Raw genomic sequence first — 15,189 nt, 5'->3', positions numbered from 1 at the left:
ATTCGAGAGATTCGAGAGATTCGAGAGAGAGCATGAAGAGACAGAATATGAATCGGTTTGAGAAAAAGAGAAATAAAGAGAGAGAGAGAGAGAGAGAGAGAGAGAGAGAGAGAATTGAGAGCGAGACAGAGGGAATGGAGAGAGAGAATGAGAGGCAGAGAGAGAGAGGCACAGGCCGGATTTTTCTTTCTCACTCAGTGGAGGAGAAGGAGAGGTGTGTGTAAGACAGTCAACTCTCTCTCTCTGTTGGGTTGTTGGGAAACGGCAGCGGGTGTTGTTGGAGATGAGGGGAGGGAGGGAGGGAGGAGGGTGTAAGGGAACAAGACCAATGGTAGGAAGGAGCTCGCTGTCGGATGGCTGCATTTGACTCCAGTGGATCGATGTTTTTTTTTTTTTTTTGTTTGGAGACAAGTTGTTGTTGTTGTTGTTCTTGTGGCAAACGGCAGCGGCAGCGACGGTGACGGCGGCGGCGGTGAATAGGTGGTCTGGGCGAATATTCTCACCTCGTTTTGGCGCTTGCGTTTGGTGGTGGTGTTGTGGGCTTTGTAGGGGAATTGCATCTTGTGTGGAGGGCAATTTCCCGGTCGACAGCATCATGGTGTCGAGCATTTCCCATATCCTGCGCGGCAATGCCGATCCCTTTACTTTGGTCGTGGCCTCGGGCTTTTCGCTCTGGTGGCTCGGCTGCCATGCCCGTCGCATCTCCAGCGTGGTTTGGTTTGCCGTCGGCATTGCCCCCATCCTCCTTCTCCCGGACTATAAGCTTCCCATTGATGGTATGCTTCCCGCCCTTGATCGCGCCACAGAGCTTCGACAGGTACAGGTTCGCCTCTGCTTCGCGCCACCCGCTGGCTCACTTCCGCTCTGGACCTTCTTCTCGTCGCCTCTACCTCGTTAGACTATCTCCCAAGCGCGGTAACGGGTCCCATGCATGCCGCCGCCGCCGCCATGTTGACCAACACTGGCCTTCTGGCGGCGGCCGCCACCGGCTTGGTGATGGTGCTCATGTCCCGCCGTCAGCGCCGCCAAGAGTACTATGTTGTCGACGAGACGATCGGCGAGCGCCTCAAGGTGGGTCACCGATACTTGGCCTTGCAGACTGTTTCATTTGATCGTGCTTCTCCTCCGCCCTACATTCTTCAAGTCGCTGGTGCCATCTCTGACTTGCATCGATCCGGGCCCAACCCCAGGTTGTGACCAAGACCTCGCCCACCGAAAAGGCCACCCCGGAGTTTGTTGCCGATGTCGTCGCTGACATGCGCGCGAGCTTCATGTCTGGCATCTCCCTGCCCGTGGAGACGCGCAAGGCCCAGCTGCGAGCCCTGCGTCAATTCTTTGTCGACCAAAAGGAAAACATCATCGCGGCTTTGGCTGCCGATCTCGACCGCCCCCGCCTCGAGGCCATCATGTATGACTGGGCCCTGCCCGTCGCCGAGATCGACGTAAGCGCTGCTCATGATGTGCCCTTGAACCTGACACCCATCCTGTTCCACTGTCGCCCTTTCGGGGCTCATGATTGGATGATTTGACCGCTTAGAACATGCTGGCTGATCTCGATGATTATCTCGAGCCCGAACCCTGCGAGCAGCATATCCTGTCTTTCCCAGCCAAGCAATATCTGCAACCCGATCCTCTTGGCGTTGCGCTCATCATCGGTACCTGGAACTTCCCTCTCCAGCTCGAGCTCGTGCCCCTCATTGGTGCCATTGCTGCTGGCAACACGGCCATTGTCAAGCCCGTAAGCCGCCCACGCTTTCTGGCGTTGTCCGATCTTTGTTCGCAGCGTCCCAGCGTCTTGTGCCTTCACGTCCATTCCTCGCCCTCATCCACCGCCTGTCTAAATGCAGTGCGTTATCAGCCGCAACTGTGCTGAGCTGGTGCAGCGTGAGCTGCCCAAGTACCTGGACCCCCGGTACGTCGACTCGAAGGACTAACGTTCCTTGACGCCTCTGCCTCTTTGTATCGCTTGATCCGAGCATGCCTACACCAACGGAACATCTACGGTGGATCTCATGTGTCTCATGCCCGTGCATCGTGCATCGGATGGCGTTGCGTTGCGTCTTTATTATGCAGCATTGTCCATGTCCTCGGCGCCTTTGAGGAGCGCGACTCACCCGTCACCAACGAGCTGCTCAAGCACAAGTTTGATGTCATCTTCTTCACCGGTGTGTCGGTGATACGGCCATGCCACCTCCCTCTCCTTTGATGGTTACCCCTGCATCTGTCATTCATCCTCGCCTCAATAGGTTCGCCCAAGGTTGGCCGTGTCATCATGGAGGGAGCGGCCAAGAACTTGACGCCGTGCATTCTGGAACTTGGCGGCAAGAACCCTGTTTACGTGGACAAGTCGGCCGATGTTACCCTCGCCGCCAAGCGCTGTGGTGCGTCCTCAGCATGGATATAAACTCACGGCTCACTGTATTTTGGGGGTCTACCACACTTGGCCTGGACTCCTTGGGACTGCCAGAAAATGACTCACCCAGTCTCATTATGCTTGGCCGAATAGTTTGGGGCCGCAACCTCAATGCTGGACAGCAATGCATTTCCCCCGACTTTGTGTTGTGCCACGAGGCCGTGCTTGACAAGTTCTGTACGTGATCATATTGCCTCGTAAACAACGACAACGCAACGCGCCTTTGCCGTGCATTGACTCACCTCACGCGGGGTTTGGGCTCTTGCGTTGGTCAGTGTCTGAATGCCGTCGCTTTGTGGCCGAATTCTATGGCCCTGATCCCAGCACCAGCGGGAGCGTTGGCAAGATTGTGGGTGAGCGCCAAATTGAACGTATCGCCGACCTCATTGAAACCACCAAGGGCAAGGTAAGGCTGCGCTGATTTGGCCCTGCTGCTTGGACAGCTCAGCTCGAGGCGGGTGGTCATCCGCGTTGGCTTGACCTTGTCTTTTTCATTCCGACTTGCTTTTTCATTTCGACTTGTAGTTTGTCGTTGGTGGCGACTACAACAAGGAGACCCGCTATGTGGCGCCGACTGTGGCGCATGTCGCCATGGATGACGTTTTGATGGAGGATGAGATTTTCGGCCCCATCCTCGCGGTATGCCTCATTGCCTTTTGGCGTATCGCTCCCTAAAACAAGCATCGGATGCTGACATTGTGGTTCTTGGTTGGGTCTCGTCTGCCTGAATGGCTGCGTGGCCTCTAGGTGGTGGGCGTGCCCAATGCCCAGGCCGCGCTGACGGAGATCCGTTCGCGCCCCGAACCCCTGGCCTTGTATGTGTTTGCCGAGGACAAGACCACCCAGGAGCTCTTCCTGCACAACACGGCCTCGGGCGGTGTTACAGTCAACCATTGCATCTTCCACGTGGCCAATGTGCGCTTGCCATTTGGTGGCGTCGGTAACTCGGGCATGGGCTCCTACCACGGTACGATCCACGGTCTCTACAGCACTCTCCCCTCTCCCCGCGCGATGCCGTGCAGACAGTTTGTTGAGCTCGCGAAACTAGCACGTACTCATGCTTGTATTGCTTGATGGTGCGGGGGGGTGTGAACATTGTCGCCCATATACAGCCAAGAAAACGTTTGATGCATTTAGCCACCCCAAGCCCGTGGTCATCAAGTCCAAGTGGGCCGACTTTGGCATCATCTCTGATCCCTTCTACCTCTACCCGCCTTGGAACTCTGTCAAGGAATGGATCCTCAGCGCTTCCCAGCCGCTCATCTAGACGTCAAAACGCATCGCTGAGGCGCAATACTTGAATTTGTGCCTTGTTTGTGAGCGTCAATCCCTTTTGCGTGCTTTGTTCCTTCTTTTTGCATGGCAAAACTGAAATGGCGACATTGACAAATCATCTTGAATGGTCCGAGCCAAATGAACATGCACACTCAAGACGGAGCAGGGATGTGAGGTGTGCCGTTGGCCTGTCTTGGCCCTGCCGGGATGACCAAAGCATGTCCAACTCCTTTTTCCGAAAGCCCCCCTCTTGAAACCAGAAAGACCAATCCCCCCTTCTCTCATTTCTGTTCATTTTAGCTTTGATGTTTGCTACACTTTTGCCTGAATGACATCATCTCTCTGAAATTTTGTCGTCTGACACTTTTGTCTCTGAGAGAGAGAAAGAGAGAGAGAGAGAGAGAGCGCGCGCGCGAGAGAGAGAGGAAACCGATCTCTCCGGTTCGAGTGCCGTTTGCGGTGCGCTGGGCAGCTCGGCCCCCACTTGCCTGATGCTTTGGGTAGGAGAGGCGGGGATTGGGTAGGAGCGGATTACCGTTGTGGCTTGCGGTACGTGGTGTCGCGAGGGGTGAAAGCTTGCTGCTGTTGTTGTTGTTGCTGCTGGTGCAGGCAACCGTCGCGGGGCGGTGCTTGGAGTCATGTTGACCGCGAATCATGCTTGGTGTTGGCTAGGTGGTGGCCGCCACAAGTACCTCCAGGCGTTTGCGCCCGGCTTTGGGGGCAGGGTTTCGCCGACCCTTGCCGATTGGCCCTCTGGTTGCCAGTTGGGGCTTGGGTCGGGTGGCTGAACCACCATGGGCTTCACCCGGAATTTTCGAGTGCTGGAACATCAGCGCGATGGATCCATCTTTTTGCTGAATCGCACCACCGGACTGGCGCTGTGGTTCCGCAACGATGGCAAATTCGAGGCCCTCACCGCCCCTGAATACGAGCTTCACGGCCAGGAGTTGACCAAGCGTTATGATGTCTATGGTGCCATCGGCGTGCTTGAGCTCCCCACCGGTTCGCCATTTGCGCCCACCGGCTCGCCAGTTCCGCCGAGACTGCTCCCTCGCCACCATGCCTGCATGCTCACAGATCCTGCTTGGGCGCCCCCTGCGAGTAGAAAAGGGCTCGGATGTCACAGCCCCAGTCCTGCTTGTGGTCATGGACTGCAAGAGCAATGGTCGCCTACCAGGGTGTCAAGTGTACCACATCAGCCGCATCGGTAGGATCACATCTGGGTGTAACTGGTAGAACCGGCCGTCACTTAGTTCTGACCATGCATGGGGCTTTGCTTGCGATAGACTTGGTATATCTCGCCTCGGCTGCCCATGATGAGCGTCCCCACGATTACTACTGCACCTACTTGAAGCAGGTCAGTTTCAACCACCCTTGGTGGCCCCTCCGAGCTCGGTTGCTGTCTTTCGTTTCCCATCGTGGCTTTACTGACTTTCTTGGCCGCCCCGATGGTCCAGCTCTTTGCCACCGGCAGCTTCTATTTTTCAGCTCGCGAGGAAAGCCTCGCTCCCGGAGGTGCGTGTGCCTGGCGTCTCCCTGCTCGAGATCGCTCCACGGCACAAACTCAAGCGCTTATCTGTGTACCGGCGTCCTTCTTTCCTTCCAGCCTACGTGTACGACATATCGAGCCGGTGCCAGCTTAGCAACCCTGCTGTACGTCGCGTGCCTGCTCTTGGCAATTTGTGCAGCCAACTTCACTGCGTCCGCACGCCTCACGGTCCATCTCCCTTCTGCCTGCCAGCGAGCCTCACGATCGCCCGGGGAGCGTGACTCGAGCTACTTTTGGACCCGGGTTCCCTGGACCTGGGTCTCACGACACGGCATTGCCAGCCAAGACTGGCTGCTACCCGTCATTCGCGGCTCGGTGCAAATTCGCACCGTGTATGCAGGGTCAGAACAAATTTGTTGCCTGTTGGTCTCGCGCCTAAGCAACGCCCGCAGTGGTATGCGTTTTAATACGCGCGGCGTTGACGATGAAGGCAACGCCGCCAACTTTGTCGAGACTGAGCAGGTGCGACGACTGCTTCAGCCTTCGAGTTTCAATGTGCGATATCCATCGCGTTGCTCACCTTCACTCGGCTGCTTTAGGTCATTTTCGCGGGCAAACACATTCTGTCCTTTGTCATTGCTCGTGGCTCGGTGCCCATCTTCTGGTCCCAGCCCGGTCTGAACGTACGTCGTTCCTTGCTCTCACCAATCATGTTGTTCGACCGAGCAGCTGGCAAGCGCCCTCACCCGGTTCCCACACATCGGTCGCAGGTCGGTCAGCACAAGGTGCAGCTCACGCGCGAGTTTGCTGCTACTCAACCCGCGTTTCAGCGCCACTTTGATCAGCTTGCTGCCGCATATGGCCACACGGTACGCTGACACCACACTATATGCATCGTTTTGACCTTGCTGAGCGCCGGCCTCCTGCACCCGTGCCTTGTTCTCACCAAACTTGGGGGAATTTTGACCAATTAAACACTGCCCTGCCATCTCCTGACCGAGAACCTTAGGTGATCGTCAGTTTATTGGGACTGAAGGGCGGTGAATACACTTTGGAATCTCAATTTGAGAAACATGCCAGCACCTACGACCCCGACATGCCGTTTGTCCACTTTGACGTTCATGCCAAGTGCAGGTAACGTGTGGGCCAGTCTTTAGACTTTTTTGAGCAAGCTTCTCGGACCACTCGGCACGAACACAGGCAAAGAGGTGGCAGCTCATCTCAGCCCGGGGCTCTGCACTACAGGGGAAATAAGAAAGCCGTCAAAATGCTGCCGCTTGTCAAACAGCTACGGACGTGGCTCACGTCGGACAGTTTCTTTAGTCTGACTGGTAAACGTGTCAATCACGAGCAACTTGGCATCATCCGCGTCAATTGCCTCGATTGCCTCGATCGCACCAACCTTTGTCAAAGCGTTGTGGGCCTTGCCGTACGTTTTGTTGTCACACGTATTACAGCTGCTGCCACCAAGTAGCATTCCGCTCCCATCCCGACACAGTGCCAAGTCTAGAGCTGTTTGGTGCAAAGGCTGACGGGAATAACTCTGGTATATCTGGGCATTAGGTTCTGGAGGATATGCTGGGCACGCTCAAATCCGAGCTTGATCTGCGAGAAAGCAAGTTGCTTGAATTTCGTCGCGTCTTTGCGCTCATGTGGTCAGTCAACGGAGACAACGTCTCTCGCTGCGTCACGGGCACTGGTGCCATTTCTGGTGGAGTAAAGACATCCAAGTTGAAGGACATGCAGCGATCCGTGGTCCGGACTTTTAAGAACAACTTTATGGACAGTCGACGTCAAGCGGCCATCGACCTGCTCCTAGGCACCTACCGTGACGGTGAGTCAAGGCCCAGCCCTCACCGCTGAGGCTTGTTGCGAGCGACTGAGTCTCGATGGGGCGGGTCTTGTGCGTGTGTTTGCGCGCATGGGGATCGCCTGCTGGTGGCGGCTTTGTCTCAAGTTGATACCGAAAGAGTCTGGTTGCTCACAAGGGCTTTGTCTGGCAGGCCAAGCTGATGAGCTGGTGATTCCAAACGTTCTCATGCGTCAGCGACTCGACGAAGCCATGCGCCTTCGCATCAATGATTATTCAGATGTCATGCCCATCAACGTAAGGCGGCTTGTTTTTCATCTTTCTTCCTAAACGCGGGTTCAATCTCATCACGTGCCGCGACCAGGCGTTTGTGGGCACATGGAACATCAATGGCGGCAAGACGATGCGCACCTCTGACGTGGGTCACGTTGCATCATGCTGAAGCACGCGCATTGCGAAGTGACACACAATGCTCAACGACCCTTGTTTGCATTCATAGGGCCTATGCATTGATGAGTGGCTCATTCGTCCCCGCAGTCGCCTCAGCGAGGACCAAGGCAATGAGCTGGGCATCTATGCCATTGGGTTTCAGGAAATGGTAGGCCATTGCACCGGGAACAGCGAGGCCGGTCGATCTAGAGCGCAGCCTTCAGCGTCCCTGATGCGATTCTTACCATGCTATTGGCCATTTGTAGGTGGACTTGAATGCATCCAACATGATCAAGACTGCGCAGACAAATCGCTTGGAGTGGGCCAACGAAATTTGCACAATCCTGGGCGATGACTATGCCTTGCTGACGAGCGTGCAGCTCGTGGGCATCTGCTTGTTTGTGCTCGTTCGGACCGACCTGGTCGACGTGGTTCGCGACGTCTGCACTTGCACCGTGAAAACCGGGGCCGGGGGCAAGGTTTGTGCTATCGTTCTTTTTTTGTCATGACTCATCAGCGCCACACGTGCTGCGTTCCGTGCGTCCAATATCCCGCACGTTCTTGAGTAACAAGGGACGCGGTCCACGCCTGCGCAGCCGCTCATTGACATTGTGGTTTTGGGATAGGTTGGGAACAAGGGCGCTGTCGCGGTTCGACTACGTTTGTACAACACGCCCATTTGCTTCATCTGCTCGCATCTTACGGCCGGCAAAAGCCACGTGGCCGAGCGTAACCAGGACTACCACGACATTTACCGACGGATCGACTTTGGCAAGGTACTGAGATGACGATTGAAATTGCATCAGCTATCGTGTGTGTTGTTGTTCTTGTTGGCCACCAAGGGCGGTGGAGAGGGGTGGGAAGCCGCTGACGCAAACAATGCCCACCGCGGCCGATTGACTGTCAATTCGAAAGGCATTGACCTGACTCACTTCCTTTTGCCTGTCCAAGCAGGGACGTGTCTTGGACAGCCACTCGGCTGTGTTCTGGTTTGGCGACTTCAACTACCGCATCGATCTCGAGAACCTGGAGTGTCGCCAAGCCTGTGCTGACAAGGTCAGAGGCATTTGGCCATATTTCCAACTATACACGTCCACAGCTCATGGGTATTGCATATATTGGCATGACGTTGGCAGGACCTGGCCACTTTGAAAGAGCATGATCAATTGACGCGCGAGCGAGCCCGTCTCGCAGTCTTCGACTCGTTCAATGAGCCTCCCATCCACTTCCTGCCCACGTACAAGTACGACTTTGATTCAGACGTCTATGATACTTCCGAGAAGCAGCGTGTGCCGTCGTGGACCGACCGGGTGCGTTTGCCTGCCGCCAAATAGCGGCGTTTTGTTGTGGCCTCAGCCCAATGCCACCTCCAAGCTTTGTCTCATATCATTGAGCTTGCAGATCTTGTGCCGTGGACCGATTGCCAGCATGCTCTATGATCGCGTCGACACCTTGCGCATCTCAGATCATCGTGCTGTCTTTGGCCTTTTCAAAGTTTCCGTAAGAGGCTCCTCCCTGCTAGCCACAACGTGTGTCTTGTGAATGCGTGCGCGACACCATGGCTAATCGGCGGCTTTTTGACATAGGCTCAGCAAATCGACATGAGCAAGGAACTGCGCGTGCGCGAGGAAATTTTGATCGAGTTGCGCAAGGAGCTGGCCACTCTGGCTGTGGAGTGTCAGCAGGGAAACCTGCCCGCCGTGGTGGTGGTCAGTGACCCATCTGTTTCCAACCTTTCCCTGGATGAGCAGCACAATCTGCTGCTGAAACTCACCACTGTTTGTTTATACGTAGCAACGTGCCATGGAACAGTTTGGGGCCGTGGTCATTGTGGACCAGTTGCCGTCTGGCTACCTCACACTTGTGACATTTGCTGCCATTGAGGTGTGTTTGGCTGTTTGACCATGGGCAATGCATACGGGTGGCTCACAGTTCGTTTCACGTCTTGGTGTGGGCCGTGTTTTGTCGGGCTATGCAGTCGGCAGAAAAAGCGTTGCGCTCTGTCGATCCAACGATTGAAGGGCTGCCGGTGTCACTGCGCCTATTGGATGGCTCGGACGCCGGGTCATGGGCCTCTTTTGACACGAGCGTCGCGGAGTCGTTTGACCTTTCAGATGCCGATGTGGATGACAGCGGCATCTCAACTGCTGATGACCATGAGGTGCGTGCCTTGCTAAAAAAACGGGGGTCCTCAGCTTGAGGAAAGCTAGACGGGGCTGTCAACGACTTGGATCAACAAAGAAAGAGAGCTCAATCATTGGCCTTTGGTCCAAACGATCTCAGGCACGTGCTACTTTGGCGTATTTGGATCAACTCTCATCGGGGGACTTGGACTCGGCCCTGGCTGAGGACGATAAGGAGTCACTGTACAGCTCCACCACGTCTGGAAGCTCGCGGGTGATGGGCCGCCAGCGAACTGGTCCCGTGGTCACCAAGGCGCGGTCTGAGAGTCGACCGCCCGTGCCGCAGCACAAGCCCCCACGCCCGTTGTCGCGCAAGTCCAGTGACAAGCCTCCCCTGCCAGCTCGCCCGGGCACCAGCTCGCCAGCGACTTTATCAACAGCGTCAACAACTGGAGCAGGGTCATCGGTGGCCAGTACCACAGCGTCGTCTGTATCGTCGTCTGTGTCGGGGCCGCCGCCGCCCAGACCGATGCCACCACGCGCCACCGAATCCAAACCGCCACGCCCCGAGCCACCTCGCCCCGAACCGCCACGTCCCGATCCACCGCGCGCAAAGCCACCTAGCCTGCGGTCGTCACTAGTTGAAAGTGAGCTCAAATCGGCAGCCAATGCCATTGCACCGCCGCGCCGACCCAGTCCGCCCCGGCCCGTACGCGTGCCGAACGGGGTTTACACCGGTTCAGGCCAAGGGGCCTCAGAACTATGCAGTGCTTCAGGGCCGTCGACTGCATCGGATGCTGCATCTCGATCCTCGGGGCCGCCTCCTCCACCTCGACGTCCACCGCCTCCCGTTGCGGCGCGTGCTCGATCCAGACCAGGTGCGCTTGTCGTCGAATCGGAGGCCTTTGGCTGCCCTTGCAGACTTGTATGCGCCTGGGCTCACTGATTTGTTTGCATGGTGTGTCATAGATTCACAAGACTTGGGCCAAGCCTAGGCACATAATTGTATATTGTGTGTGTGTGCGCGTGCGCGCGTGCGTGCAGTGGATGTAGTTTGTGCGTGCATGTCGGTGCTCCCCACGGGCGTTCCTCCTCAGTCACCATGATCATGCGGGCATGATCAAGAAGGCTGGGGTGCATCGTTGTGAATACACCCATGCATTGGTTTTGGGCCAAGGCCAAAATTTTTTTCATAGCTTAGCCCTTTCTGCCTTGACATGCGACACGAAATGAAGTTACGGATGGTTGACACGATCCAGTCAAACATGAGATGGATTTGAGACCCAGCCACAGGTGAGGCTGGAGCCGGACGAGCGCCGCGCACACATTACGGGCGAGGGTGTGTAGGCGCTCGCTGTGCGCGACGTGCAAGCTATGAAACGCGCCTTGGTCTTAGAACAACAACTTGACATAACAAATGAGGTGGGGTACAACTGTGCTCAGTGGTCGGCACGGCCGAAGCAACTGAATCGTGAGGACAAGCCTTGGCCTCGGGTCACCAGCGGCTACAAAGTTTTCTTCATATACAGAGGGCTGTGCGCTCAGACGTCGTTGAGCGCCACAGCGGTAACGGCGCGTTGATGGCCCTTGAACTCGAGAACGGTCTCAGGTTGGTCCGCTCGAATGTCCCAAAGCCGGCCGGTCTTGTCAGATGACACTAGCGAAGTGGGAGTGGAGCCATGCCCAGCAAGAGCAGAGTCAAGCGCTTGGTGAGGCACGCAGTCTGAAGAACAGAGGCGAAGCAATGGTGCACGGGGCTCACCTGTCACGAGGTAGGCCGAGTCGCCTGAGAAGGCAGCACGCCAGACCCAAGCTGTGTGGCCGGTCAGGGTTGCGTGAAGGCGAAAGTCCTTGTGCGCATCGTAAATATGAACTGTCTGGTCGGCGCCCGTTGTCACGAGCCAGCGGCTATCGGGGGAAAAGACACAGCTCAAAGCATATGTACTGGGGTGCACGTCGAGTTTGAGCTTGGCTTGGCATTCGCTTCGCGAACTGTCCCAGATGTAGCAGCGGCCCTTGATGGAGAGAAGCGACACCCCGAGCTCAAGATTAGGTGGCGCTGCATGGCAAGAAGGGCGCGGCTCGGGGTCATGTGCGCTTGACCATGGCGCACCTCGTTATTCACGGCCACCAGGTGGGCTCCGTCGGGGGAAGTGGCCAAGTGACGAATGGCTACGTCTGGCTCAGGAATCTGGGATCACCATCAGTGGGTGAATAGTTGGGCAGGGGGTGATCGTCAGATTGTCAAGCTTGGCATGGGTGCATGAGACGAGGGTGAAGGAAAGCCGAGCACGAACCAAATGCTCTTCACAGTGATTCGCCTTGAGGTCCCAGCGCACAACACGCCCTTGCTCGTCTCCCGAGAAGACATGCGGCTATTGCGAGTGGGGACGGTAGAATAGATTGAGTTCACACACAGGCTGGGGTGCAAGGTGGCAGGAGGAGTGGAGGTCGACAAGGGCAGTGAGGAGCAAAGAGGAGGATGAACTGTACCAGGGAGGGGTGAAGGGCAACGCTGGTGACGGAGGCTTGGTGATTAAAGTTGCGTTGGTGCTCGCGGGAGGCCCGATGATCCCAAATTTTGACGGTGCCGTCCTCAGAGCTGGTGGAGAGAAAGGAGCCGTCGGCCGAGAAGCAAAGGTCTGTGACGTTGCTCTGGTGACCCTCAAATTCTTCACGCTAGAGACAAGGGGCAGGAAGCGGAGGGTCAGCTGGGAGTGGAAAGGTGGTGGCAAAAGGAATCGGTTGCAAAGTTTACGAGACGAGTCGGGTCGAAGTTCGGTTGAAGCAACGCTGAGCAGAGCAAGGGTTGTGAGCCGACGCGTGCACGCACCGCGCCGGTACCCATGGCCAGGGTGTCGTAGAGTGAGATTTTGGGATTGCCACCCGCTGCAATGGTCGTCTTGTCTGGCGTAATGCTCAGCACGTTGATTTGCTGCCATTGAAGATTGGGTGTAGGGACAAGAGCGTGGGCGAGACGAGGAATAAGTTGAGTCGCGCGCCAAGGACCCCAGCAAGCTGAGGGGATCATGGAGCGGGTTGTGGGGGGCGAGGGGGGATGAAACTAGATACTGACCGAGTTGGGGTGGGGGAAGGTACGGTGGCAGGAACCATTGTCTACGCGCCAGAGGCGAATCTGGTTATCAAAGCCGCCGGTGGCCAAAATGCACGAGGTCACGTCGATGGCATCGTCCGACTCGGCCATGATCCCGGTCACACCAGCACAAAACTACACACACTAACAACACACACACACACACACGCACGCGAGGAGGGGACAAAGGGGTGAATTGAAGCAAGGCAATAAAGAAGTGTAATGGAGATGGTGAAGCTATTTGACACAGCTTTGCTCAACTCCACTGGTCGAGGGGGGAAAGCGAAACAAGACGCGCGGCGCTGCCGTTTGTCGCCGTGCGCTCGATTTTTCGCGCGCGCGAGTGATCCGACCAGCGACTGAAAATGTAATTCCCCCCCGCTAACTAAATTAATCTGACAAGACTGATATTTTCAACTCGTACCCTGTAAAATTGAACAACGCTTTTTGCTTGCAGGCCAGGTTTGTCGGCCGCTTGCACCAATACAACGCGCGCTGACAACGTGAGGTTTCTCGTGGTTAAAAGGATTTCGGGCATAAATCCAGGTAAACCAATACAGATATCTCCCACCCGTGTACCACGAGAGAGAGAGAGAGAAGAGAAAAGTCAAGAGCGGTTAGGTACGGCAAGCACTTTTCTCCTTTGCGCCACAACGCATCATGTACGTGCCACAGCCATTGGCTTTTCGGGGTCTGGGAGGAATGGCAGCGGGGCGTTGGTGGCAGTGCCTGCGCTTGGGATGGCCTGTGGGGATTGAGATGGGTCTTTGGAGAGGAGGGGGGTTGTTTTGTGATAGTGGATGCCAAGGGTGTGGCTGCGTGCTGCTTTCTTGGGGCGTGGACTGTCGGCTGATGTGCAGCAAGGGGGCGACACGTGTGTTATGTTGTTGGGAACCTTGTGCGTTGCAAAGGGCAGCCACGGCTTGCTGCGGGCCTGGAGCTGATCCTGTGTACTTGGATGGCAAACGCTTTGCTCATCGCGTTTGCTGCTCTCTTGTTTGGTCTCTTGACGCACAGGTCTCACCGTAAGTTTCGCGCGCCCCGCCACGGCCACTTGGGTTTCCTGCCCAAGAAGCGATGCAAACATCATCGCGGCCAGATCCGCTCTTTCCCCAAGGAGCAGAAGGGTGACAAGCCCCACCTTACTGCCTTCCTCGGCTACAAGGCTGGCATGACCCACATTGTCCGTGATTTGGACCGTACCGGTTCTCTTGCGCACAAGAAGGAGGTTGTCGAGGCCGTGACTGTCGTTGAGACTCCCCCGATTGTGGTCGTGGGTGTCGTTGGCTACACCTCCACTCCCCGTGGTCTGCGTCAGCTGACCACCGTGTGGGCTACCCACATGGCTGAGGGCTTCATCCGCCGCTGCTACAAGCACTTTGCTGCGTCCAAGAAGGCTGCTTTCCGCAAGTACTTCTCCAAGCGCAACACCCCCGAGGGCCAGCAGCAGTTTGATGATGACCTTGCCCGCATGGTCAAGTACTGCAGCGTCATCCGTGTGATTGTCCACACCCAGATGAAGAAGCTCAACCTTGGCCAGAAGAAGGCCCACGTGATGGAGATCCAGATCAACGGTGGCTCCATCCAGGAGAAGGTTGACTTTGCCAAGTCTCTCCTCGAGAAGGAGGTCCCCATCAAGGATGTGTTCTCCCAGAACGAGCACATTGACATCATTGGTGTGACCAAGGGTCACGGTTTTGAGGGTGTCACCCACCGTTGGGGCACCAAGAAGCTTCCCCGCAAGACTCACAAGGGTCTCCGCAAGGTTGCTTGCATTGGTGCTTGGCATCCGGCCAACGTCACCTACGCTGTGCCCCGTGCCGGTCAGCGCGGTTACCATCACCGTACGGAGATGAACAAGAAGATCTACCGTATTGGTGCCGGTTACCACGAGAAGGACGGCAAGCTCGTCACCGCCAACGCCGTCTGCGAGGCTGACCCCACCGAGAAGTCGATCAACCCCATGGGCGGCTTCCCTCACTACGGTCTGGTCAAGGAGGATTTCCTGATCATCAAGGGCTGCACCGTCGGCACCAAGAAGCGTGTCCTCACCCTGCGCAAGTCGATTCTCCCCGACACTTCTCGCCGCGCCCAGGAAGAGGTCACCCTCAAGTTCATCGACACCTCGTCCAAGTTTGGCCACGGTCGCTTCCAGACCGGCGAGGAGAAGCTCGGCTTCATGGGCAAGCTCAAGAAGCAGCTCCAGAGCGAGGAATAAGCACGTTGCGTGCCGCTTGTTCCGGGCTTGCGTGCTCTATCATGGCGCCGCGGAGATGCGCGTGAGACCGCATACTCCTCGAATTGATCACCTCGATCGACTGGCTCATCAGTGTCAAGCGTTTTGTTCCTTTCTCTCCTTCTCTTGCGTCTCTCTTCTTGTCATCTTGGTTTCACCCTCGGTTCTCCTTGCCGTGTGAGGGACCAGCCATATTCATGCCGCCATTGAGAAAGGTTTGGTGTGGGCTGTGGGACTAAAAAAGTTGTTCGTGCCTGCCGGCTGGCGGGAGCGAATTTACATGTCGAACCGTACTGTCCCCTTTGTTTGTTGTCACAAAA

The 15,189-nt window shown here is 56.4% G+C and overlaps 4 protein-coding genes across 4 annotated transcripts; 3 read left to right on the top strand and 1 right to left on the bottom strand.

Annotated features, from left to right (window-relative positions):
- Positions 1-927: 927 nt before the first annotated feature.
- MONBRDRAFT_34030 (uncharacterized protein) lies at positions 928-3,805 on the top strand (the record flags this gene model as incomplete). Its single annotated transcript, XM_001749287.1, has 11 exons — positions 928-1,071; positions 1,191-1,442; positions 1,538-1,738; positions 1,848-1,912; positions 2,074-2,165; positions 2,247-2,381; positions 2,507-2,590; positions 2,689-2,819; positions 2,939-3,052; positions 3,161-3,380; positions 3,526-3,805. 11 exons carry the CDS (start codon positions 928-930, stop codon positions 3,678-3,680), a joined length of 1,593 nt encoding a protein of 530 aa, XP_001749339.1. The 3' UTR covers positions 3,681-3,805.
- A 677-nt stretch (positions 3,806-4,482) lies between these two features.
- On the top strand, positions 4,483-10,592 carry MONBRDRAFT_28797 (uncharacterized protein; the record flags this gene model as incomplete). Its single annotated transcript, XM_001749286.1, has 21 exons — positions 4,483-4,690; positions 4,794-4,895; positions 4,975-5,045; positions 5,146-5,203; positions 5,377-5,699; positions 5,777-5,860; positions 5,948-6,046; positions 6,187-6,311; positions 6,423-6,606; positions 6,741-7,011; positions 7,181-7,284; positions 7,487-7,585; positions 7,683-7,895; positions 8,043-8,192; positions 8,371-8,472; positions 8,553-8,726; positions 9,003-9,125; positions 9,211-9,300; positions 9,395-9,577; positions 9,700-10,248; positions 10,509-10,592. The coding sequence occupies 21 exons, from the start codon at positions 4,483-4,485 to the stop codon at positions 10,590-10,592; spliced, it is 3,396 nt and encodes a 1,131-aa protein (XP_001749338.1).
- Positions 10,593-10,799: 207 nt separating this feature from the next.
- On the bottom strand, positions 10,800-12,778 carry MONBRDRAFT_34029 (uncharacterized protein). Its single transcript, XM_001749219.1, has 7 exons — positions 12,616-12,778; positions 12,373-12,474; positions 12,033-12,218; positions 11,837-11,914; positions 11,653-11,730; positions 11,302-11,554; positions 10,800-11,196 (listed from the first exon to the last, which is right to left on the bottom strand). Exons 1-7 carry the CDS (start codon positions 12,742-12,744, stop codon positions 11,081-11,083), a joined length of 942 nt encoding a protein of 313 aa, XP_001749271.1. The 5' UTR covers positions 12,745-12,778; the 3' UTR covers positions 10,800-11,080.
- Positions 12,779-13,288: 510 nt separating this feature from the next.
- On the top strand, positions 13,289-15,161 carry MONBRDRAFT_38625 (uncharacterized protein). The gene has a single exon (XM_001749285.1). It carries the CDS (start codon positions 13,592-13,594, stop codon positions 14,849-14,851), a length of 1,260 nt encoding a protein of 419 aa, XP_001749337.1. The 5' UTR covers positions 13,289-13,591; the 3' UTR covers positions 14,852-15,161.
- The last annotated feature ends 28 nt before the right edge of the window (positions 15,162-15,189 follow it).

This window comes from Monosiga brevicollis, genomic scaffold, assembly GCF_000002865.3.
Source record: "Monosiga brevicollis MX1 MONBRscaffold_29 genomic scaffold, whole genome shotgun sequence".
In the NCBI taxonomy this organism is placed as follows: domain Eukaryota; class Choanoflagellata; order Craspedida; family Salpingoecidae; genus Monosiga; species Monosiga brevicollis.
Note: the sequence above shows the minus strand (reverse complement) of the source record. Positions and strands in the feature narration are given on the sequence as shown.